This window comes from Chrysoperla carnea, chromosome X, assembly GCF_905475395.1.
Source record: "Chrysoperla carnea chromosome X, inChrCarn1.1, whole genome shotgun sequence".
Classification (NCBI taxonomy): Eukaryota; Metazoa; Arthropoda; class Insecta; order Neuroptera; family Chrysopidae; genus Chrysoperla; species Chrysoperla carnea.
The window spans coordinates 38,293,044-38,317,535 of NC_058342.1; the positions used below are offsets into that span (position 1 = coordinate 38,293,044).

The window sequence follows — 24,492 nt, forward strand, 5'->3', positions numbered from 1 at the left end:
CAGCTGGCTTCCGTCATTTTGGTCATATTTGACTTGATTAAATAAGTTAGCAAAGCAGATTAATGAATATTGTCTCATATGCCGCGCCGTGTAGAAGATAGAGCTTTTTCTGCTTACTTTACACGTAAAAAAATTTCAAAAGAAGATTCAATATAAAGTGACCAGTCCTAATTTTGTCGACAAATAAGTCCGAAGAGGGCTAGTAAATTGGTATTATAAAAAAGAACTTCCGCGTAGCTTATCCAACCTACATACAGATTTTCTCCAATCCCCTACCTCAATTGAGAGGGATTTTAAAGGGGATTTAAAATCTTCCTCAAACAATCCTACACTGACAAATAAATTCTTAATCAACCGATATGAGGTTGTCTCAACGTCAAAGATCAAATATGGCAAATGCGGCCACAAATGTGATACAACTACCGTATGGGGTTGAGTGATGAAGTTGACACAAACGCATGAGTTGTTTGTATGAAAGTAACAAATTTCAAATATTGTTGTTTTGAAATGAAATAGTTTTAAACAATCTTTTTTTGATTCGCTTTACCACTTATAAATACTATAACAAAATACTGATGTGATTGTTTATTTAAAAAAAAATTAGATTCTATTCGGATTTGAACCAGCTTTCATGCCAGCAAAGCATGTTCCATACCAAAAGTTTTAAATACCATAGCGAGCCTCGGTAGCTAAAATTTGGGATTATATTGCAAATAATTGACTAGAGATAGAAATATATAATTGAAACTCATAGAAACTCGTTTAGTAGGTTAGGTATAGGTATAGGTATAGGTATAGGTGTATATACGTTTATTAAAATAGTTAAGTAGTTTAAAATTAATTAAACTGACGCTAACATAACGCTGACGCTAACGATAGGATGACGACAGGATAATGTTACATATTCTATACAGCAGCCAACATCCAATATCCAACATCCAGTATATGGTTCGATACATCGTTACATTACAGGATTACATAATGAAAGCCCATATAATCAAATTTATTAAACATATTTTACAGAATCGCATAATTATTTACATGTTACCAATTCAGTATTAAATTCATTAAATTATGAGAAACAATCTTCATTATTAATTGTTTATAATTATTTTAATACCCTACACCCTACACCCTACACTTCATGTTCATCAGGCCCGTCTTAATTTGTTCTGCGTCCCGCGTTATTAAATAACACATAACATAAAAATATGCTGAGCTTGCAACGTTTTCGACACTTTTTTCAAGGAGCCCTAATTTTGGATATTTTTTTCCTTATTGAACTTAGGCAGAAATTTTCCCCTAAAAATTTTCTAATGTTTGACAATTATTAATTTATTTTTTTTGCTAGGAACAACTTGAAACGAACAGTTTTATTCATAAACCAGCATCGGTAAAACACTAATTTATCAGTAATTATCTTTTGAAAATTCTTAAACTAGAATTAAACAGAAAATCTGAAATATTAAAAGCTCGGATCCACATCCGGAAAGGAGGCTTGTCAGTGATCAAGAAATCTGGTCTGTGGTCAAGGCGCTCCTGTTTACGAATGTGATGTACACCAATTTTAATTCAATATTTTTAAATAAATCTTACGTTTCTGTTATTATTTTCAGTTAGAATGTATTTTTGAAAATGCAATAACTACGATCTACGGTCTACGGTCTACGGTCTACGCCACACACCTCACTCACTACTCGCTAGTTATTACGCCTCAAACATAAAATACTCTTTCACATATCTACTAACAATTTATTCATATATGTATGAGTTATTATACTGTGTGCTTCATTTTCATTGCCCCCTCACTATTTTACATGTACAAAGCAAGCAGAGCAGTCTGCTTATTAGCTTCGATCTCCTACCAAACGCCCTTAATGTTACTTACGATGATAATCCACGAGAGTGTCATAAAATGGAGTCAGAGATTTGACATAAAATGGAGTCTTTTCAACCAACTGTCGCGTCTTCTTCAATTACGGAAATATCATTCAACAAATATTATTCAATAAGATACTTAAAATGATGAAAATCATCAAAAGATATCAAGATTTACGCCAATTCCTTGGTTTAAATATAATTTCGAAAATATATTGTTGTTGTCAAAAACGAAATGTATAATTGGATATGGTGGACATTTTTTGCATACCTCATTGTGTTTTCATATATGTCATTACCATATAATAACAGAATTATAAATATTTAAAAGGGAATTTTGCGTGTATATACTCATTTTGAAGTATGAGACTGAAAGTATTGGTGCTACCCAACCCAACCCAAGCCATGTAGTAATAAAAAGGGATGCTATGTGTTTGTATATGGAAAATACGTTCCTACTGTTACTACTTCTGGTTCTGCTTCTGCCACATACATTTAAGAAATATGGGAACAACAGGAATATAGGAATATATTGAATGTAATCAGTAACAGTAAGGTCTTCATTCTAAATTCAAATTGAGTAAATATCAGTTTAAAAATTGTGTACTTTATGTGTGTTTCCAGTGTTCTATTCAAATACTTGAACACTGAACACTGAACACTCAATACTCAATATTCACTACTAGGAACTACTTGTACTTCGTACTTCGTACTTGTATCTTGTATCTTGTATCTCTTAGATTTTCATAGAAATGTTTGCTCGAATACATACAAGCGTCAAGCGTGTCAATGTTACTTATTATTCATTGAATTTTTAGTTTTACTTCATACATTATTTGTATTATTTTGTTCCCATAGCCCATAGACTGTTATGCCATCCACTAAAAACCATCCATTTCAAAAGATATCTCTTTAGGTAGCCCATGCAATAAACAACTGTAATAGCGAATATATTTTTATTTGACGAGAAAAAATTATTTGAATTTAGTAATTCTCAAGGAAACGATTATTCTCAATAACTCAAAATTTCATTTGATTGCGTAAAAAAGTAGGTTTAAACTTAATACCTTAAATACAAATTCAACAAATATTAATTACCAATGACTAGCACCGTATAGATAATAGATTAGATTGATTAAACCTTTGAATTAAAAATGGAATTGTATTTCATTTAAATAATTGACTTAGGATTAGATGGATATGTAGTAACTTGTTCTGACACTCCAATTTTCATTTAGTCATTTTAATTGCATTCTTCAAAGCGTTCATTTTATTTGTATGATTAGCGTTTCATTTTTAAATCGTAATTTCATCGAAAAATAATTGTTTTTTCACGAGTAAAACCCAAGGATTCATAAAAATTGTGCTCTTATTGATTTGATCGATGTTAATTTGAAAACAATATATTCGATTCGTATGTGCTTTTAAATGTCAAAGTATCAAGTTCCTCTTAATTCAATTTTCGAAGTAAGAACTGTGGTGGGTGTTCGTTAGTTAGCTTGTGGGTGTAGTGTATGTAACAAATGAGAGCAGAGCTCTAAGTAGAGTTAGAGTTAGAGTTAGAGTTTATTATAAATTGATTTGAGTGTTAAATACATAAAAGTTTTAAACAAACATTTTAACTCGATACTACTTTCAACATCAACTTTTAAAAAACTGTAAACACGAAATTTTCGATAAACTAAACAAACTTTATTATTACAAGAAAAAACAAGCCGTCATCAATATGATCATTAGGGACTAGATCATTAACTGTCTTATTCAATGATACAAACATTTCAAATATATAATTTTGTTGTAATTCGATTTATTGAGCTCAACAAGGGTCGAAATTAAAGAGTTTGGAAAATTTTGGTTTATTCCAATTTACTCGATGCCTGTCAAAAACCCAATTTAAAAAAATTATTTTTCTAGAAAATTTTACGTTCATTATTTGTAACTACTTTTTATACCATGTATATATGAAATATATGGATGTATAGATGAAATATATGAGTTTAGTTTTAAGTTTGTAACCCTTAAAGTTAAAGTTTGAGTTTTGACCCAGTATTTACATTTTACCCCAAATTTTGTCTCATAAAGCTTCCCTTTGCTACTTTCTAAGTAGAATAAATATATCTAATTGTTTTCTCATAAAATACTGATGAAACAGTTTTTGAATTCAATTTTCAGGGTGAAAACAATAAGTTTCTTTTATGAGATAGTTAAAAATTTTGCACAATTGAGTTGAGTTTGAGAGTGTATCATGTTTTGCAGTTTAATATTTTTATGATTCATGATGTGCCACGATAGATACCTAGTACCAAACTAACCAAACTAACAACGATGCTCGGATGCTACGGTGCTAGGACTTGATACAGGACCTCAGACACGACCAGCACCAACAACAGACTGACTACTCATACCCATATGAATAGCTGTATAAAATACCTAAAGCAAACAAATTTTTCATAAAATTATTCACAACTTTATGATAATAAAATTTATTATTATAGTTGGTACTTCCGACATACTATCATGACTGGCGACTTATGACGTGGTGGTTGTGATTGTGACTTCTGTCTGAAGTACCAGTTTTATTTTTCAGTAGCGTGAAGTAAATGATATTATCAACAATTGGATACGCTAAACGATATTTGAAAACAAATCTGCATAATTGAATATGGGACGCAATAAAAATGTAAATTTTGTATGAAAAACTTTCAACAGTGGATTTATATTTTAGAAAAAAATAAACACACTCACGTATCATGTTTTTAAAACTTACCCTTAACTCCTTCAATACCTTTAACCCCATCACTCATTCCTTGTTTTTACTCTTTTTGTTGTCTCATAATAGATGTAAATATACTTCATTATTTGAAAATGTATTCTTAGAATATCTGAATAATGAAAAAAGTAAGTACTCATAGTAAAAAGTGTCCAAAGGCTCCATGTAACAACGACTTGCGACTTTAACGTTACTTTAATTTATTTGAAATATTCATAACCAAATCTTCAACGAGAGGCCGAAATCTTTCACCACTAAATAAATGCTGCTGCCACTCGTATGGATTTTTATTTGAATAGTTTCTTTCTTATTTCAGATTAAAATAGACATTTTCGATTCGAAAATAATTTTCGAGTATTTATATTTATATATTTGAGTGTGTCAGAAACGATTAAAAATATTATAGCACGTTTAAGATTTATACTATTTCTGTGTTCTAGAAATTTACCCCATAATTCCATTCATATAAACCATCGTCGATTTTCCTATTTTCTAGTACTTCTCAATTCAATATCGTTATAAATATGTATACATATACATACTACAAATAAATTTTCATACTGAATGTTCCAGTAAATACTTATCAATATCCATGGCTGTCCTAAGCATATTTGTGGCCTAATAGTGTTTCTAAAAACCAAATTGAAATATACAAAATTTTCAGTCATACATTTCAGATTTAATTTTCCTATAAAAGTTTTGAAAATAGTGTGGTCCTGGTAGTGATATTTAGCAGAATGGCAAATGTAAGCAAGAAAATAACATCAAAAATGAAAAGTTTGACCCAAATTTAGTAGGTTTCAAAAAAAATTCCATTCAAATCGGATAAAATTTGGGTGTTTTATGAAAAAATTCAAAAAATGGAGTTTGGCTCTATTACTGTGCTCTGTCATTTTATCCAATTTTCGTAAATTAAGTTTATACATTTACATATTTTAATAAATCAGTCTACAACTTCTACCCCTACAAGCGGGATCATTTGAGATCCTAAAGTTATGAAGTATCGACAGTGTCCTGTTAAGTGTCCCACCACCTTTCTCGACCGACCATATTCTAGAGAATTTTGGAGACCAAATAAATAATATTTTTAAGAATCTGAATATTCTTATAAATATGAAACATATGGTACGTATAAATATATATATATATATATATATATATATATATATATATATTTATATATATATAACAATTGTTTATTGGATTACAAAATGATCGGATTAAGTATGAAATTTATCTCCTTATGCGAACGATTCGAGTATGTACACAAAAGCATACCGATACCAATATCGAAACAAGCACAAACTGAAGCTCAAGTAAGTGAGTCAGAGTCAGAGCTGAAGCTGTGTGTTTAAATCTAGTAAAAGATAGATTCATTCTTATGTTGTGTTGCGATACCGATACCGATACCGATACCGATACCGATACCATATATAACGTTTTACAAAATTTATTGATAAATTTATATAAACTAATAATATTTATCATACATACTTCAAGCATCCTTTGCTTTGTTTTTAACAATAAAAAGCATACGCTATCGATACCAAACGTTAACGTTAACGTAAACGTAAACGTTACCATATTTATCCTATCCTATTCGTCCTTATAAATATAATATAGCTTTGAAACGGTACGGATTATACCTATAAGTATACTCTTTATTCCATTCCAGCTTCTTTGATTCTGGCTTACATTTCTATATACCTACAGTCAAAATCCACAACAGTGACATCTTCTCCAACGGATGTCACTATTGTGGACATATATGTATCCAGGGTTAACTGAACTATAGCGGCAGAATACCAACGCTTTGTTCAGGCCGAAAATTTATGATGATTTAGCGTTTGTTTTAAGCGACAACTTTACGATTTCCTATTTTTACAATATATTTAGTCAACATTAGTCTAAATTAATTACCAAGAATTATTATGTTACTGAGATCGCATCATTGTGTCATTCGACCTTTTTGTGTTTCAACTTTGTCTTCTGTAGTTTACGATATTTCTGAAGCATCTTCTTACATTTACGTCATACAAATTGTTTGATTGACTAGTTGACTAGTCACGTGACAGCTGAACCACTTTAAAGATGGCTCACCTACAGACGATGTTAGATAAAACAACCGTAATTATAGGTGTGTTGAACTGAACGTCGCGTCGCGTCGCGTCGTTATATTTGATTTAGACTTTAGATATTTAAGAGTATGTATGCATATACTTTGATTTTGATTGTATCTGATCAAGTTGATAGCTGAAAATTTAATTAATCAACTCTCAATATTATATTGAATGTATTTAAAGGTTCGCTTGTTATTCGATCCAATACTTTTACTTATCTTACATTCTAAGAATAAATAACTAACTATAACTAACCATAACCATTATCTATTATCTATTATCTATTATCTATTTTATTATATTATATTTCTAGATTAAACTTTATTAAAAACGGATTCGATATGGATTTTAAATCTAGTCTACTTTGTTTAAATTTTATTCTTGGAACATCAACAAATATTCTATCATATCAAAAGTTTTGTTTATTAATACTCCAAAGCCTTACAAAATTTAATTATAATTATATTTTAATCATCTGTATATATAAAAATAAATTGCTGTGCGTTAGTCTCGCTAAAACTCAAAAACGGCTGGACTGATTTTCAAAATTTTTTGTTTGTTTTGTTCGCTATAGTTCAGGAATGGTTTAGAATAAAAAATTGATTACCTTTTGTTTCGGACAGTTTCTTTAAAAACTAATGTAATAAAATGAATAACAAATATCTTGGGTCTTTGTCCAACTTATTACTGTGTGTCCGAAACAGTAATGAATCGTAATTGAAATGAAAAGGACAATTTCGGAATAATTAGATTCAATGCGGAATAATTTCAGAGACTGAACGGAATGAAAATGTTGGCTCTACAGTCAGATTCATAAAATATCTAGAAAATTACTCATTTAATGGTCAAATAAACACGATTTTTGTAATTTTCGGGTCAAAATTACCTTATAAACTTAGTTTTATCGAAATCGGAATCAAAAACTTTTTTTACACTTTTTGCAATTTGTAAAAATCGAAAAAATCATAAAAAATTCAAAAAAGCACAATTTTTGTAATTTTTGGTAGGGTTGGGTTGGGTTGGGTTAGGTTAGGTTAGGTTAGGTTAGGTTGGGTTAGGCTGGGTTAGGCTGGGTTAGGCTGGGTTAGGTTGGGTTAGGTTGGGTTAGGCTGGGTTAGGCTGGGTTAGGTTGGATTGGGTTGGGTTGGGTTGGGTTGGGTTGAGTTGGGTTGGGTTGGGTTGGGTTGGGTTGGGGTGGGTTGAGTGTGGGTGTGGGTGTGGGTGTGGGTGTGGGTGTTATAATAACAAAGGGAGGGGGGGTGGCTTCAGAAAATTAAAAAAATCGAGTAAAATGTTTGGCTCCGATTTGGATGAAAATCATTTCCTAGACTAATTTCAACCTGGAAAATGCAAAAATCGTATTCATTTTATGATTGGATGCTTAGTTTCAAAAATATCGGCAAAAATTATACGAAAAGTGCAATTTTCTCAAAAACTAAGAATCGAATCATCAAATGAATACGATTTTTGTATTTTTTGGGTCCAAATTACCTTTTATACTAAGTTCGGGCGAAATTGGAGAGCAAAAAGTTCTTTCGATTTTTCGAATTTTTTCAAAGGGAGGGATGGCCTCAGAAAATTAAAAAAATCGAGTAAAATGTTTGGCTCCGATTTGGATGAAAATCATTTCCTAGACTAATTTCAACCTGGAAAATGCAAAAATCGTATTCATTTTATGATTGGATGCTTAGTTTCAAAATTATACGAAAAGTGCAATTTTCTCGAAAACTAAGAATCGAATCATCAAATGAATACGATTTTTGTATTTTTGAAAATTGGACACATTATCAATCGTTCACCATGTATTAATGGTTAGATTCAAAGTACCTACTTGACTCAAAACTTATAAAAGTTCATAACCTTTGGCAACTGTTAAATTCAGTCCTAATCGACAACAGAAAAAAAAAGAACACATTTTATTGATACTTTTTTAAGTTATTCGATACAAAAAAAAAAATAAAATTAACACAAAAATATTTTCAAAAAAAATTTTTTTTCGAATAAATTTTTATCGAATGCTATGCGTTTTTTTTTTTATTCGATATATTATGTCAAGAAAAATATCGAACAAACATTATTTAAATATCATCAAACAAAAATAACCAGATATTTGTCGGCATAATTGTCATACATTGAGTCGGTAGTCGGTATGTACGAGTCTTTAGTCGTCAGTCGTCAGTCTTCAGTCGAGGTACAACCAATGAACATTTTTGACAAAATATCACACACAACAGTAGCTTTTTAGTAAATATACATATTACCGGGTGCTCTCTCCTATACTCATCCATTATTTTAGCAACTCAAGGATAGAAAATCAAATCATATGTCAAAATTGTTGTCACGTGGAGCTTTAGGAAAATACTCTAAATAAAAAATTAAAAAAAGTAAAATAAAAAGAATTAAATGTTCAAGTTGCCATTCTGCACATTCTCTTTTTTTATTCGTTTTTTAGGAATCAAAATTAGCTGAGATATTACATTTTACAAGTATTTTGTTATTATATAAGCTTACTAGCTGACCTGGCCACGCGATCTTATGGCTTATAGTACAATTTATTTATATTACTTATATATCCACATCATTTCATTGAAATCGGTTGAGTGGTTTTGGAGCTTAGCGTTAACGAACATCAAAATATCAAATTTTAACAATTTTTCGCAAGCTATAACGAAACACTACCGCGGATTAATATAAAGTACATACAATAACAAACAAATTCGAAACCTACAGGATCTATCTTAAAATTCATTAAGAAGAAGAGTTGATCAGGTCGAAACTGAGTCAGTTTTGGTTTGAAAACAAAGTAGAATCATTTGTTATTTTGCATATGAGGGTGACATCCAATAGAATGAATAAAGAAAATATTATGATAAAGTTCTAACAGTCAAAGTCAAAGTTAGAAGTAGTAACTTCGCTTCGTGTAATGTAAGTATGTGTTGTGTGTGCAGTAAGAACGGTTCGGCTGGCTGTATGGCTGTACTGTGACTGTATACATATACGACACCAAGAAACTCTCCTTGGAGAATGAGTATGAGTATACACAAGGCGAGGCTGTGATGACATCAGAATAGTCTTGGCGCCAATATAACCAAGAAAAGGTAAAAACTACTACCACACCACAATGCATCATTCTGATGGTTTTAAGCAATAACCAACTAAACCAACTAACTGTATATTGGTATAGTTGAGTTGAGCGTTAGCGTTAACGTTAGCGTTAGTTCAACTTCGTTTATTACATAAGAGTCAAGAATCAAGATGACACCTCAAAAGCATACAGAGTGACCTATTCCTATTCGCGTCTAAGCTTAACGACAATTTGACAATAACGGGAGTGATGGATAATGTTTCACGATTTACTGCGCTCCTTAAAGCCGAGAAAATAAAAAGGTGTAAGTGAATGATTGTACAGTAACAGAAAAACTGGAAGAGAGCCATCTAGTAAGCGCAAAAGTCTTTTTTACTTCCAATACGTACCCCTCTTCCATATGATTTGTGTGACGTATTCTATGAATAGATCCTTACAGCGATTGTTCGGAGGGAGATAATATCATCGAAATAACTACGATTTACTCTGGCAATATCTTATCATTTACCTAACATTTCTATATGAAAAGACGGCTGAACCATGAAGAAAACTAACTTCGTTTCGTGATATTCATAAAATAAGAAGCTAAAAAAGTAGTTGAAATCCAGCCTGTACTGATGTACTGATGTACTGATGTCCTGATGTACTGTTATAGTAATGTACTAGTGTGATATGTAATGTCATTTATAGTAGTAAACACGATACATTGAAGACATGTCAAATAATAAATGCTTGTTTTATTTTAATATGATATTGACACATTTTTATTGACGTACGTATAATAAGAATTGTTGGTTATCATCAACATATTTAAACGTTACGTTACGTTACGTTACGTTACGTTACATTAAGTTACGCTTACATTGTCTTTCTAACATACATTATTATTCTTCGATTTAATCGAATCGATTCAAATGCTGCTTTTATTCAATGTTCTGTTCTGTTCTGTTCTGTTCTATGGCGTCAAAATAATATTTTTATCTAATTTAGTTTACTAAGAAAACAGTTGCTAGGTTCTACCATAGAATTGATTCAGTGAACATGACAGAGCTCACAAAGTCGTAGTTCGAATATTAAAAAAAACAAATATTTCGATCAATTGATTACGTAAAAAACCTTGAAAACTTTCTCATTTTGATAACAAATCAAATTTTTTTGTTAAGTTCGTACTGCATTTCATACAGGAAATAACAATTGGCCTTAGTTGAAGGCTGATTGGAGATTATTGAGAATCGGACCAAGATTGGAACCCAAGAATCGAACTTGGGTGTCAGATATTGACCCTGGTGGAAGTTTTGTTTTGGAAAAGCAATGCGAGTTTAGCCTCGATTCGACCGCCAGTACTAGTAGATCTTGGTGTAATTCCAAGCAATTACACATATTAATTTAAAGTAGGAGTAGGTAAGCATTCAGGTAGTTAAGGGTTAAAAAAGTGCATGACTTGATACAATAGTTTGCAAGTGTACAAGTGTACAAGTTGGTAGCAGTAACAGCGACAGTATGATAAATGTAAATTATTATCTTTGTGTAAGTTGCACATTGTAATAATACGAAGCATCTCTTGGTTCCGCTTTCAATTTCCGTAACAGGAATGGAAAAGCAAGAATACTTCTCACAAGTACGTTTACGTTACCACCACAGCACAGCACACACATGACACATCACACCGTGTGACAGCGCACCATCTTAAAAACCGCACCGCACCGCACCGTATGTGCATCGCATCGCACATCGCACATCGCACACTATCATAAATAGGTATAAATAAAGATGCGATGGATGCTGTAAGTAGTTCAAAGTTACCTACCACTCGCGACTCTTTTACCAACTTTACCAGCTTTACCAGCTACTATAGTTAGTTATGTAAGCGAACGCGAACGGTGGGCTTGTTAGAACGATGAGGATTGTGAACGCGGGTACGGAGTACGGGGTACGGGGAGTAGATAAAAAGTACAAACATCATATGAAAACATGAATTTTCATAAAGTTTGATGGGAACTTTCTTATAATAATAATTTCATTTTATATGTTATTTACAGTAAACTTAAATGTTGCAGATATCTAGAAAAAGTTCTCCTCCTTATCAGTTGCTTGGAAAACTGAACGCATAATAATTTATACAATTTTTATTTTATGAAAAAAAAAAAAAAAAAATATATATATATATATATATATATATATACTTATTCCTATTTACGATTTACCACAAATGAAAATTTTTGTGAGAAAGCCATTATATGCGTTTGGTGTTGTTTTAATAAAGGGTTTAACAGAAAAAAAATTTAAAGAATTTCATAATTTTCATTAAAAAGCTATTTTATGGGAAATATTTATGGAGGATGCCTTTAATAATATCAGGGAATTAGGAAAAACTCACACTTACCAGGAGTCAAGCCCGGGTGTATTAATCAACTGGGCTTTACATACTCTAAACACAATTTGTAATTTTTTATTTTGTTTGTTTCTCAACATTAACTTATTGTTAGTTATTATACCATGTATATATGAAATATACATAGTATTATAAGTTTAGTCCCAAGTTTGTAACGCCTAAAAATATTGATGCTACAAAAAAAAAATTGGTATAGGTGTTCATAAAATCACCTTATTAATCCATTTCCGGTTGTCCGTCCGTCCGTCCGTCCGTCTGTGGTCACGATTACTAAAAAACGAAAAGAGATATCAAGCTGAAATTTTTACAATTTGCTTAGGACGTAAAAAGTGAGGTCAAGTTCGTAAATGAGCATCATAGGTCAATTGGGTCTTGGGTCCGGAGGATCCATCTTGTAAACCGTTCGAGATAGAACAAAAGATTACATGTAAAAAATGTTCCTTATAAAAAAATAAACAACTTTTGCTTGAAACATTTTTTCTTAAACATCACTGTTTACCCGTGAGGGCGCAAATTAGGCGTAAATTTTATAGTATGTATTATATAAATTGTATATGTGCAATGTGATAGAGTAATCAAAACTATTTATTCATGGTATTTCAACAATTAACTCAGTCAATTGTATGTTTTCACTTGTTAATTATTAATGTTTGTTTACTAAATGTTGAATACAAATTTTAAACGTCATAGTCTTTTGATTATAATTGATGGTTGTTAATGATACAATGGCGTAAACTATAAAGTCAAATAATTTGTCAACTACGTGAAATATGGATACAGTGCGTTTGTACGATTGTATTGTATAGCTTTTTATGAAAATTATTATGTTTCTGTTTTGCATAAAGACTCAAAACATAAAAATCATGTCCATTTAAAGCTTGATTGAATATATCACTCGAAAGTGATAATTTGTGTAAAGAGCGGACTTATTGAGCGTAGCGACAGAATGAAGGTGAAACCACACAAAGGAAGAGAGAAGGTTTATAATTTTATTATTGAGGGAATTTGTTTATAATTAAGGATATCGTCAGAATGATGGTACAATTGAAATAGGATACATTGTAGTTTGCATCTGTTAGTATATAAATATTCTCTTAAATATAGAGTTAAAACATAGAATTAAAATCAACCTTAAATCATAACTTGATAAAGTTTAAAAAAACAAACAAAAAGTTTATTATTAAAATATAAAGAGTTTAGTGGTACCAAGTCAAGCTTCAACTTACTAAATTCTGTAGGATCACAATCTATGTAATATTTATCTAAGCATAAGCAACACTTCTGTGCACCTCTCCCTCTGTTCACCGTCGCTCGTACCGTCGTACTGTCGTAAACCACACTGGTAGAACCAAACTGCTTTTATATATTAGGGTAACATGTAGTATCTTGAATATTTATGCAATTTTTAAACAGATTTTCTCAATGAGCATCATTTTTATATAATTAAGACCATTTTATCAGAATACAGGTAGGCTGAAGACTGATTGCTAATGAGGTTTGGTTTTTTTTAATAAGGTAAAAATAATTTTGTTCGGTTTGAATCACACGATTTTATCGATAGTTGGTTAGGATTTGAATTCAATGCATAGTATTCCATTGTAATTCTTGAATATATAGATAACTGAATGAATAAATTGATTGGGGTAAATTTATATTCTAGGTACTGCAGCTTCCCCTATCTATGGTAGTGAATGGTGATAGGTGTATAACGCTAAAAGCAAGTTAAAAGTTTTGTGTTAGAAAATCAAACAGTCTTATATGTTTGTCACGTAACAAAGTAAACACCTAATTTTATTTTCTAAAATAAAGAAAAATGGAACACAATTTTCCATAAGAGAAAAAAAAAACTTCATAAAAATATGATTTTTCTAAAAATATAAAAATATACATAAATCCTGCTTATTACGAACGAAAACAATTGCAAAAGGGTGTGGGTGGTAGTGAGTGTTCGTGTGGAACACCCACCATCAGCCAAAAATATTTGAAACAAAATGAAAAGTTTTGTAAATATAAGAATTTATTAATTATACCCTGTAGTCCTGTAGTCCTGTAGTCCTGTAGTCCTGTAGTCCTCTAAAAGAGATGTTTTTTCCAACCAATCAATTGACAATTGAGATTTTGAATAATGTCTCGTTAGTTGGTACAGTGATCGAATAACTCGGTAACGATAATTGAAGTGATATTATGATAATAAATATCTTTAGTCTATCTCTATCGGTATATCTGCAAATAATTTGTATGAAAATTGAATTTTTTATAATTCTCTTGCGAAAAATTTGATTGATTTCTGTTGAGAGACCTTTTCTATTTTTAAAAATGTTTAATGTAGCATAAAAAACAACTTATATCGAAATACATATTACACTTACAGTGTGTTTAAGTTAAAATAAGACAGCCTTCAAAATTTTCAGTTAGCTTTCCTTGAGTTTAAGAGACATCAATCCATGAGTCAGTGATGTATATTTTTAAATGTAATAAGTGAGTAATATGCCCTGAGTGGTATGATAGCTTTACTCTGTGCTTTGCTGCTTGATACAAGTTTGATTTAAACATGTACGTACGGTGCAGGTGCAGATGTAGTAGCTTTCAATAGTACCTTTGCAAGAATTTCTAATTTTTTGATAAGACTTCGTTCGAATACCATAAAAGTTTTATGTATGACAAATTTTTAAATGCATCGCATCGTAACCATATTAGTACGAATAGTGGAAAATCGAACACAATTTTTCATTTTAGAATGTATGCTATGCATTCTTAACTGTATATGAATACCAATTTTCACGATATAAATAAATAATTCATATAATGATTTTTCCACATACAAAAAGCGAATGGATAAAAGAAAAAAAATTACAAGAAAAGTTGTAACATTTTAGTACTTTTCCTGTATGTTATTATATAATTTAATACAATTTTCTCAATTGAAAAATGTAAAATATTACTGTAAAAACAATTTTCTTTCCAAGTACAGCATGTCTCAGAATTGAATTAACATAGATATGATGTTTTATTATAGAAAGTCATCAATTTTTCTTGAAAGAAAGAAAGCTTTACGTTTTGTAAAGTAAATGTATGGTATTGGCATTTCGATGTTTCGATATCTATAATATCACATAAAAATACTAAAATCGAATCGAGAAGCATCTCAAGAGAATCCCTTTTGAAACGTAAACGTTATACCATTTGTGTACATGCAATATTCCCAGGACGACATCGACATCGACATCGACATACTTCTGTTAAACCGCTTATCTATACAAATTGGTTAAAATTTTCCATAACACTGAACATATTTATTTAAAATATCTCATGAATGAAAATTTACATATCGTTATCAGTTATCAATGGTCTGTGCCCGTGCTCCATTTTCTTTAACTTTAACACTTAACAAAAGTTTACATTATTTATAAATTATTATATTTACATAAGTACAAACGAAATAAAACTTTTCGATTTGGATGAAATCTGATTCATAAGGTTGACTCAAAAAGTTCCAAAATTCAATTGATTTGACATTAATACTATTACCATTTGAAATATTCCCTTAAATTCTTTGTGGAGAGAGAGGAGAATTGATTGAATGATTTCGAAGGGTTACTTAAATGAAATTATTAACTAAAAATGAATCTGATTATATGTCAAGATGAATTGAAACTATAATTATGACGCCGAAGGTTCGACACGTCGATGTACCTCCGATATCGTATCGCTATATACGTGCTTGTGGTCATAACCAGGGACGGAGGACCATGGTCATGGACTGTTCAAAGTGGTCTATATCATATAGAGTAGACAGACAAATAGACAGACCAGCATGCGTGTTTGTATCTAAAGTATATTATAAATAGGTAGTTCTAGCTCTAACTCGTTCTCGTTCTCGTTCTCGTATCGTTTGGTCACATGCCAGAAGTGCTTTTTACGGTTTGAATCCCAGGACATTCTGTTTTACCTAACCTATCTATAGTCTATACCTATAATGTGTATCGTATCGTTCGTTATAGATACAGATACCCACACAGTCAAAGTCGTTTATAACGACATCGCATCATTTAAAACGACGCGGTCTGGTTTTCTCAATTACATTTTTTGTCTCAAATTTAAAGCCTCTCACTTTATGTATTTTACTTTATTTATTTATTTATTAATTTGCAAGTATTTTTTATATATAATATGATATAGTTTTCGGGGCGTACAAAAGGTATTGTGCTCCAGGCTTGAGTTAAGTTTGCTACGCCACTGGTAATGTAGTTAGTTATTTAAAATACATAAAATGCACACACACTTGTAATCACTTGTAATGAGTAGAAGTAGACATTAGATCTAACGACCAGACCAGACCAGACCAGATTAGAGTATCATTATAGGTACATTTGAATGTCGTTATAACGGATTTTAACTGTAGTTGTTGTTACTGTAACGATGTTAAAATATCGGTGTTCAGTGTTCAGTGTTCAGTGTTGGGTGAGAGTGTTACTTTGTGTTTAAGCTTTTTGTTTGACTTCAAAATAATTATTTACATTATAAATAACAAAGTGGAAAAACCCTTAATTTTGAAGAAAATTTACAAAGAAAATAATTATCATATACAATTGTTTTTCTTTTTCATATTTTCAACAAGTTTTAACACTTTATATGAGTTTTTCACCATCATCTTTTTACAATTAACTAATTAGTTTATGGGCTGTGCTGTGCTTGCTTCCTTCTTAAAAAAACATGAACCACCTTCAAGCTTTAACTCTTTTGAAATGTTTTTTATCATTTGGCAAATATTTATTCCTAAAGAGTTTGTTACAGTTCTTAGTTTTCTAGATTTTTTGCCTTGGAATTAAGAAAAACCTTTCGTTTTCGTTTAATATACACTAACTTTTTTTTTAAAAGCGTCCGTGTGTGCAAACTTTGTGCTCGTGGGTATTTTTGAACAATCAGTTTCAACTTACTGAAAAGAAATGAAAACTAAGTTCTTACAATATTGTGAAAAATCTTTATTTTTGCTACAACCAATAATGAAAATGCAAAGTTGGCATATCTGATTTGAGATATCACCAGAAATCTAATTCAAAGAATGATTTCTAACAACGTACCGAAATCTTCATTGCCAAACCTCAGATAAGTTGGTTTCTTGATCTTGAATAATTCAAGTGAGAGTCACTCTTTGTACAAAAGAGTGTCATTGAAAATGGATTACTTAACCCATAATGATGTAGTTCTGTTTACATTTGACCGAATTTTCAAGTATCAATAAGAAGTGTTGAGTTTTTCTTGTTTCCCAACTTAAAGAGTACCTTCGGATGTTCTTGAAAATTAAAGCTCCTTATTCAATTGCTAATTAAAAGTATGACTATTATTAATTTTAAGTTGAAAATTTGCGTAAAGAAAAGTCGAATATTCTACGAACATTATCAAAAATTTACGACTACATAAGTTTGTATAAAATAAAAAGAATCAGGGTCGAAGATTTTTTTATAAAAAGAAAAACTGTCCAATAAATAATTCTTTGCAAGTGATATAAAGCCACAAGGACTGAAGGACCGACCATATTAAATCAAAATATAAAATAATTATATAATACCACCAAAAACTATTTATTGAGAAAAAAAAGGTTTTACCTCGTAATAAATTTGAATGGCAGCAAAAAAAAAAGGTCAATAACTTTTCACATATAAAACTGATAAATTGTGGGAAAACGCACCATAATAATACGTATGGTGCGTTAGCGTCGGTCGATCGAGTCAGCCACATCGCATCATCAAACTACTAAAAAACGAATCAGCTTTAATAGTTTTTTTTTATTAAATTCGATTTTGTTTTGGAAGAGGAACGTTTCATGTCTTTCTAATCTTGTAAAGTACTTTTTATTCACGTTTGACAAATTTTCCAAAAAGGAAATTAAATGACGATAAAAATAAAATTACATGTAATCTAAGGGAAAAATCAACATTTTATTAATAACACATCATGCAACTTCCATATTTAATGATAGATGACCTGTCTAAGGATATCTTTGCGGTAAAATTGTAGTTTCAGACCCTATCTCCACGGGAGAGTCAGAATAGGGTTTAAATTATTAAGCAGTTCTTTTTATGAAACTTGAGAGTTTATACGCATAAGTTTTGAACGAGAGAAGTAAATTACATTTGTAACTTAGATTGGTAATGTCTGAAGATCAGATCTAGCCGGATTGCGGTGGCGTAGAGGTTTTGACGGTGGACAAATTTTTTTTTATAGCTCGCAGGCTTAACTTATTTAAAAATAGTGATTGAATATCACATTTTGCCAAAATAAAATGTTGTCTTACTCGAAAAAACTTTCTCTGGGTTTTATTGACTTGATGACTTAACATGATGAACTAAATTTGAACCCCCTCTCCTCTCGCCGGGCCTAGAAGTAAATTTAATCTCAAAATTTCAACTTAAAAACATTAAAATTGGCTTACTTGGTCAATAACTTGAGTAAAAAGTACTGACTGAAACATTTGAGGAGATAGAAGGAGGCGGGGGAGGTTAAGAAATGGAGAATATTTATTAAAATAGGTATAAAAAAGACGAAGAATAAAGAGGTAATAAAATAATTTAAAAAGTCGGTGCGGTAGCTACATCTACACTTTAACAGTTACAGTTACAGACAGACATTTGTAATCTTCATTATTCCTTGAATATTTATCTAGGAGGTATATTTTGAATAATCTCAGAGGTAAACAACCAACCAGGTTTTTAAAAAAAAGTTAATTTAATTTGTTATTTAAAAATATTTTAATTATAAAACATTTGTTTTTCGTATTTTTGTTGTTGGAAAATGTCATAAGGGATATAATTCCTTTTAATTACCATACAGATACAGATACAGATACAGATACAAATACAGATACAGATACAACCAACATAAATTCATTTGATCAGAGACCTCACTGCAAACAAGCCCTTGTTCAGTTCAGTCTTCAGTGTTTACTTCACTCTTAAGTACAAACTGTGTGTGAATAAAGTGTCTTTAAAAAATTTTTTTTGTCTGAAATTATTCTCTTTACTTCCATATTCAAACACATCTTTATGTTTTTGCACCCGCCTGCGTCGTTTTTTAATTTTCACCATTTATAGATAATATCGTTCTAAAAATCTTTATTCGTAACAGAATTTCACTCACTAGAATAACTGTAAACCATTTCTGCTATCATCATATTACACATTTTTACTCCATCCGTCCGTGACATTCACAATCACAGATATACCTACACATGGAGGTAAGAGAGAGCAAATAAATAGTGTGAAGAAGCATAAGAAGTATATTTGTTATGCTTTTTAAGAGTGTATTTTGAATGGTGCGGTGGTGCGGTGGTTCAGTGGTTCAGTGGTAGTGGTGAGTGGACGTGAAGAATGATGTTGCACTCGTTAAAAAACTTTTTCTAACAAATATCTTAAGCGAGAAAAAGATTTTCTATAGTTTCTCCACAAACTAGATCTAGAAGGTAGATGGTAGATGGTTGTTGGTTGTACAAGTTTTAATAGTCTTTTAATATCGTATCGTATCGTATCGTATCGTATCGTATCGGTGGTCTTATAAATTTACTTAAACGCTCTGCTTAAAAACAATAAGCAGATTATTTTTAAATATTTAACTATAGCGCGCTTCATAAACACGATCTGTTATGTTTCGTTACGATTGTTATCATAGCTATAGCTACTTCTGATTCAATTCTAGTTTCTATCTTTCTATCTTCACCTAGCACTAAGCACCTCTTCATTTCAAGTACAGTTCAGTCAACTGTAATGGCATCAAGTCACACCATCACACCATCTCATCATCTCACCACTGATGCTTTTAATACCACTGTGTCAAGTTGTCCAACTTAAAAAAACTATTTCTCTTTTCATCAAACAATTTGAATGTTCAACGGATCACTCAATTTGGAGATGGCACAGTGGAGTATTTATACTAAATTTTCGGACACAAGTCAGAAAACTCAATTCTTTTGTTATGCATCAAAAGTTGTTTGCTAGTGTAGTTAAAATCATCACAAACAAATCATTTAAACTCGCCCCCGATTGTTTGTAAGCCGTAATCTACCTGTTCTGTAAGATGCATGTTATAATTATTGTTGCTTTCGATTAACCGTGTCATTCAATTTACGTTTACTGTGTATGTTAGCACCATTAAGTAAGAATTTTATTTGTATATTGAAGAGGAAGGTTTTTGTTTTATTTATTAGTATTTAATGTTTTCAAGAAAGTATGTGTTTATGTAAGAAATGTATTGGGAAATAAATTTCGAATCAGCTAAGTATTAGTTAAAATAAAGGTTGACTCCATAACTATAACTGTAACTGAATTTGAAAATTGAATTTGAAAGTGAACAAAGTAAAAATGAATGAATGTATAAAAAAGTTTGTTTTTATTTTATATTTTGTTTCTGGAACACGAACACACGAACGAATACATAAAAAATAGAAAAACGGTCAGTTTTCACATAAAAAAGAATATATTCAAAAAATTTTTTGGTTTTTAAATTGAATATTTTTCAAAAAGTATAAAATATGTTTCTCTTTGGAACGTAGAACGTAGAACGTAAAACATAGAACGTAGGTATTACAGGGATATATGGAAATAAAATTATCCTACATTTTCATAAGGATGTAGGATGTAGGATGTAGATGAAGTGTATAGTGAATACCTCCCAAATAATAAAACATACATTTTTTATTCGGGATTTTTTTTCTCCTAGTATTTTCTTCGTTTCTATAACCAAATATATATATATATATATATATATCAAAAATAAACAAACAAGGGGCATTCGTCGGGATTTTTCTATCAAATATAAATAAAGAAAAAAAAAAACAAGAAAAACTTTTTTTATATTTTATACAGAGCGTTTTCATTTTGTATTGGATTTCAATAACAAGAAAAACCAAGAAATGCTTTTGACTATCCTAAAAAATGATGAAGAAAATTAAAATGATTTTCCGTCAAAAGTCTAATTAAATTAAATATCTAAAAAAAATTAATGCACCCTTGAAATATTTTACAGTTGTTTATTTGGGTATAAACACTTCGACCTCTCAGAGGCGAACCTAATCACCTTTTTTTTGGGGAGTAGTTGGGGGTTTTAATCAGTTTTTTACAAATGACAAAAAAACTATGCATCAAAAAAAGTTTAATTAAAAGTTCTAGCTCAAGTATTATAAAGTATCCATCTTGTAAACCGTTACAGATAGAACAAAAGTTTACATGTAAAAGTTATCCCTTATAAAAAAAATAACAACTTTTACCTAATTTTCAAAAATATCTTTACTTACTGAACTCTGGGCAGTATGAAACGTATTCCCTTTGAAGTATATCCGCATAAAAAACTGATTGTTAAGTGAACACACTGTATTATTAAACAGTTGTTACATAAGATAAAATATGTTTCTATAATTCATTACAAAAATGAAAATTGTAATAGATATTTTAAAATAAAAGAGGGAAAATTTGTTTTTCCTTGTAAATAAAACATATAATATATAAGTAATACTGTACTCTTACTAGCTGTACTAGCTGTGAATGCTGTGGATGAGATGAGGATGTAAAAAAACAAAAAATAAACAAACCTGCCTAGATTCTGGATTCTGGATATAGCTAAGCATAAAAAATAATTTTATTCTGTTCTGTGATTATAAAGCATGTTTATGCCTTTGCTGTATTCTAGCAAATAACTATTCACCTTGGGCTATGATAAATAAATAGCTCATGCTTTCATACATACACTGTAGCTACAGTACAGTACAGTACAGTACTGTATCTGTATCTGTATCTGTGTTACTTTACTGTTGTAGGTACAGGTATTTTATTTATAACTACATATAGTCCAATAGTTTTAGTCCAAAATTATGAGCTATTCTCAAAAATACTACTTCAGAAATAAACATTTTAGTACAAGCGATAGGTATTAGGTACCGGTGCACATATTAACTAGCTCTCACTTCAAAGGTTTCCTTATACACTGAAAAAAAATTAAAACTATGACAACCTCATCCTGAACTTGGACGATTCATATTGAAATATTTTAAAACAATTTCCTAATAGTTGTAACAAGTACAACTAAATATTTGTATTTACAATAGAATGGAATTGAATTTAAAAAATGAATTCATTGATACAAAATCACTGAAGTTAAATAAACAAAATCATAACTCATACAAACAACTCATACGTTTCTGCCAATTTTACCACTCAACCCCGTACGGTAGTTGTATTACATTTGTCGCCACATTTGATCTCGGTTGATATTAATTGTTAGTGTAGCGGCTGGACTTTAGTAAATATAAAAATAAAAGCATATTAGATATTAACAATACCAATACCAATACCAATACCAATATAAAATAAAATAGAAGTAAAATAAAAAAAGGTTCACCAACCTGATTCACTATACATGAATGCAACAACCAAAAACCATAAGATGTCTCCACAGCTTGTGACACCACCTCTAGACATTCGGTGTGCAGAGTTACGACCCCGTAAAATATTAGTGGTTCGACGATGAAACAGCATCACAATTGTAGAAAGTGTGAGGTTGTATCACGATCACGACAACAGATTATACCTGTGGTTAGACAATATCATATTATAGTTGTTATCAATAAGAAGATAATACGATCAGGATACGAGCGGAAGAGGAGTTGGATACGAAAGGACAAGAGAAAGGGCCACACTCTGTGTTTGTTACTCACTACTGGTACAGTGGTACCTACCATTGGTGTTACAAATAACACCATTATACCTACATTGTATGATTCTACCTAAACAACACACATTTGCACTTTGATTAAATCGCTTTGTTTGGAATATAACACAAACACAAACACAAACATTGCATTTGCATCGTTCGATTCGTTGTTGTGTTCGTGTATGCCTCTTTGGTCTATGTATCGTGATTGTACCCACGTTCACGTTCACGTCCACGTCCATACCTCATGCTGATTAATTATGGGGCAGATGATGTGCAGCTTAGTCAAAACTATGGATGCAATTGTAAAATATACTGGTCTGGTCTCCTCCATTCATTAACTATAGGAAGTTATTTGAATCGGTCCGATTTTCAAAGTCGAAATCTTCAACATATCTTTACCTTTCATAATTAGGACAAGACATTGGAAAAGAAGAATGTGTGTACGTACGACATATGTACGTATGTCGATATCGCACGAACAAAAACTGATATCGACTTCGTATATTGGGTAATAATAATAAGTTTTTCGTGTGAACCTTCAGGGTCGCATAAGTCGCATTTATAATGCAACTGGGCAACTCATACAATAATATTTTAATTTGAATAGTACCAATAAAATCTGTTAGTAGGTACCATAAAATCCAAGAATGTTGTGCTGATATAAACTTAATTTCCGAAAAATAATGAAAAACAGATATTATTGAAAAATAATAAAAAGAAAAATAAATGAAAAATTGACAAGATTTAGCAGTAAGTACCCCCCTTCCGAAAGAAAAAAATAAAAAAATATTTATTTAAACACACACACAAACTCAGACACATTAAATTGAGAAAAATAATGAATTTGAAGTAGCGGCAGGAAAAACGGAATTGTAAGACAAAATTGTTATAAAAATATAAGAGAAAATTAATATAATACTCATAATTAAATTATATAATTCATTAACAAAAACAAATATTTTCATAGAAATATTTTTCATGATATAATGAAAAACCACCCTTTTTACGTTGCCTTTGCCTTATGTGCCTTATTTCACCGTTCTCTGTTCTCTCCATACAAATTTGTATATGAAAATGAAAATTTATTTTTTGTTGAAAAAAATATTTGTAGCGTGTTAGTGTACTTCAGTACTTCAGTACTTGTAAACGCATACTTTACGTGCTACGACTACACTGGAACGTAACGTAACGTAACGTAACGTACACATGATACTTATACGTAGGTACTTGTACTTGTACTTGTAGTTGTATTGTTACATAACAATGTTACGTCACTATAATTATTATTACGTTTACGATACAGAATAACAAACAAACGAAGCCCACCTACGGCTTCGATTATCATATTCTTAAATAACAACACTAAGTGCCTCATTTAATTCAACGGTAAGCCTATTTTTCATTTTTTTTATTTTCTCTTTGTGTTTTTCACTGTAGGTAAGTCGATACTAAACAATTTTCTTTTAGATGTATACAGATTGAATTTTTATTAAAAATTATTTATTTGCTACAATTGTTTACAGATCACAGTCTTTCCTTCACGCCT

General features: G+C 30.7%; 1 protein-coding gene across 3 annotated transcripts in view; it reads right to left on the reverse strand.

Annotated features, from left to right (window-relative positions):
• LOC123302082 (kin of IRRE-like protein 3) overlaps positions 1 to 24,492 on the reverse strand; it is a 363,766-nt gene that overhangs the window by 235,684 nt on the left and 103,590 nt on the right. For all 3 annotated transcript variants that reach the window (XM_044884866.1, XM_044884867.1, XM_044884865.1), the window contains exon 3: positions 22,636 to 22,820. In XM_044884866.1, coding sequence (XP_044740801.1) covers positions 22,636 to 22,768 — 133 coding nt within the window. In that variant the 5' untranslated portion in view covers positions 22,769 to 22,820. The remainder of the gene's footprint in view (positions 1 to 22,635; positions 22,821 to 24,492) is intronic.